General features: G+C 51.1%; 1 protein-coding gene across 1 annotated transcript in view; it reads left to right on the top strand.

Annotated features, from left to right (window-relative positions):
- Window positions 1-825, top strand: part of VOLCADRAFT_100742 (uncharacterized protein) — a gene marked incomplete at both ends in the record, with an annotated part of 15868 nt that extends 15043 nt beyond the window's left edge. The window contains one exon of the mRNA XM_002959263.1: window positions 709-825. Within this exon, the coding sequence (XP_002959309.1) occupies window positions 709-825 (117 nt within the window). The remainder of the gene's footprint in view (window positions 1-708) is intronic.
- Between the last annotated feature and the right edge of the window lie 2219 nt (window positions 826-3044).

Consider the following 3044-nt stretch of genomic DNA (forward strand, 5'->3'; position numbering starts at 1 on the left):
TGAGCCCTAATTCATTAGGACGTGTCACATGTGGGCGAATCAGGGTTGATTCATGCGAATTGGACTCTGAATTGGACGGAATTGGGGTCCGGGGGGGCCTCTTCGGGTATGATTCGACGTGATTCACAGTTTTCTTTCTCAAAACAAAGTTGTTTAACAAACCGTTTCTCATGATTACCATTACAATACTATAGGAACATTTTCCAATTGTTAATTCACGCAAAGCGCACCGAGCATTTTTCACGAACTCCTGCAGCTATGTATGTACAAGCCTGTTGATAATTTTCGCCATAGAAACGATACTTATACTGTTCTGTTCCTAGATAATGCTGGCTTGCCTTGGGTGATGGGGCGTAGCCGCGGAGCTTCAGCTGGGCGCGGTGGCACCTCGCGCCGTGCAGCGAATCGTATGTGAACACAATTCAGAAAGCCGCCCCGAATCGGACTCCCAATCAGACTCTCAATTGGACTACATGTGAACACACCCTTATCACTATCGCCACCGCCGACATCATTATTGCTGATTTGTACTGCCTACCGTCATGCGAAGTAATAGCGCGTCAATTTTTAGCAATAGCGATAAACATCAGAAGCTACGGAGCTAACAACATACCAAAAAAACGCACAAAGCTGGACACCCTACGCGCCCGAAAAGCATTGTTAAAACTTTGGCACCGCAACGAGGCAGCTGCCTCCCAAATCGCTCAGACTGAAAGCCCCTGCGTTACAGCGGCGGATGCTGGCTCGGTAACATCATCCTGCCAAGAGCCACATGCAACCAACTTCCAGCACACCAACGTGATCGAGACCTATCAAGGTCGATAATCCTTCCTATGGTGGAAGGTATTGCGCCCCTAGTTGATGGACAGTGGTGACCTGGGATAAAGTTAACCTGCGAGCCGACCAGGAATGGAGTCATGCCTAGCGATACCGCCACTAGCACTATGAAATGTGCTTCAATTAGATGGGCTAACTATATGGTGCTAGTGTTCTATATTCTCCACTGCACTCTATTCGATGGGTCTCGCTGACGAGCCGAAGGCACAACGATGGGACCCATTTTGTTGATCAGCGCGCGCTGAACAACAAAAACATGATAAGGTAACCAGCGTAATGCGCGCTACAAATGACGGCCCTGAGGATGCGATTGTTACAGTGGACCCCGAACGGGTCGACTGCAGCGCCCCCTAGGAACGCATCCCGCACAACATTGTAGGCATTATTCAAAAAGAACTCGGCCAGGCCGTACTAACTTCACTGGACACAAGGCCTCAGTTAGTATAGCCCTCAAACCTCATCATTGGACATCAGTAAGCGGCAAACAACCTTGCCTGCGTCGTTGAGATATAAGAAAGGGTGGTTGTGAGGCACGTGTCCCCAACGTTTTGGCAAGTTATCCCGTGCCGCAAAAGCAGTTAAACGGGCCCAAAAGTCAGAGATAACATAACATCGTCAGTAATGCGGTTAAGCGTTGACGTAGATACGGTCATGTTGGCCTGGAGACCTTCCCTAAACAACAAACGGCGACCGAGATTGAGTGAGCTGATGGCCGCGAGGCATACAACCTCCCACACACACCCAAAAACTGAGGTCGGTGGAATGCCCAGCCACAAGTTAACCCGGATAGATCAGGAAACTGAGGAAACAGCCCTGGGGACACGGGCCGTGCGAAACAGTTAGACAAACATATACTGGGCCTTACGCCCAACTAACTCAGCTTACTTAACGCAGTGAAGACATGGGTAAGGCCTGGCCGAAATACTACAGTGGCCTCCAGTACTGTAAGGGGAATGGGAAGCGTAAGCTGACTTTACTAACCGAGATACTGGCGTTTGCACAGAGTATCGATATCTCATCTCAGGTATCTTCAATCTCATCTCAGACTTTCAATGCTCCTAAATTAGTCCGGTTAAATAGCCAGGCTAGCGCGCCACAACTTCACTTGTCGTACACAAGTCCTCGTCCGCTAGCTCCGAAGCTACCACATGGTCACGCATGTATTCCGAGAGCTCGTCAACTAACTTCATGACATTACAAATACAATTGAATTATCACACAGGGTCAGTGTTTACCAAGACATGGTGACCATCCGGCAAGCCCTGCTTTCTGTGAGGGGCGAGGACGCCGGATCCATTTCGCCAACTGTTGCGGCCCTGTCAGATTTAGGCTTTGACGTAGATGCCGAGGTCGGCGACGCTTTCCTACTGCTGAATGCGGAACAGGCAGCAGGCCTCACTGTTCGACAACAGTTGGCTCTAAAAGCCGCCATCCAAGGTCAGTTGTATGCAATCGCGTAATTAAGCATAGCTAGGTACGTATCCTGTGAACCGCTACTGCATGCACGCACTTGTAAGTTTTGCGCAAGGGGCCGTTAGGAGTGTCATTGGACGCATAGGGCGTTAGGAGTGTCTCGTCAAGCCCTGCGAGAATTGTGCCACAATTGTGCTGCTGTGCTTAGGCATTGTGGTTGAGAGTAGACAGGACGCTGGTCGCGAGTTCCGAAACTAGGTTTTGCAGGTTGCCTTTGCAAACTTGCGCGTGAAGCTAGCTTGGGTGTTAAGAATGCTGCATGAAGATTGCTACTACATGCAAGCCGCGTCGCCTCTACCTGCACCCGCCACATATCGGGAATCCAGGTTATTGCTCAGTCCTGCCGTGGTGCGTTACAGTAGCTAAGCCGCCAACCGCAAGCACAACTCCGTAGCAAAACAACCCGTTGCGAAACCCCCTCCCAACACCAACCCATTGTGAAAGTTGCACTAGTGGCCGATAGTAATGACAGTTACCTGTGTTGCACCGTTAACGAATCTGCAACCTCAAGCGCCCCGACAAGAGCCACGCGGGCGACCCACCCGAAACCAGCAAGGACAAACCAGGGACCGCTGCATTGTGGCAACCAGGGTGCGACAGTCCGATCGGGTCCCGACAGGAATGGCACTTGTGCTGAAAATCCCGACAGGCTTTGAAAAATGCTTTCGGGCGGACCCGACGAAAAAGGGGGAAAATGCCAAACGGCCATCGGGAGCCCCCGTCGGGCCCGGAGG

This window comes from Volvox carteri (assembly GCF_000143455.1).
Source record: "Volvox carteri f. nagariensis unplaced genomic scaffold VOLCAscaffold_149, whole genome shotgun sequence".
Lineage (NCBI taxonomy): Eukaryota > Viridiplantae > Chlorophyta > Chlorophyceae > Chlamydomonadales > Volvocaceae > Volvox > Volvox carteri.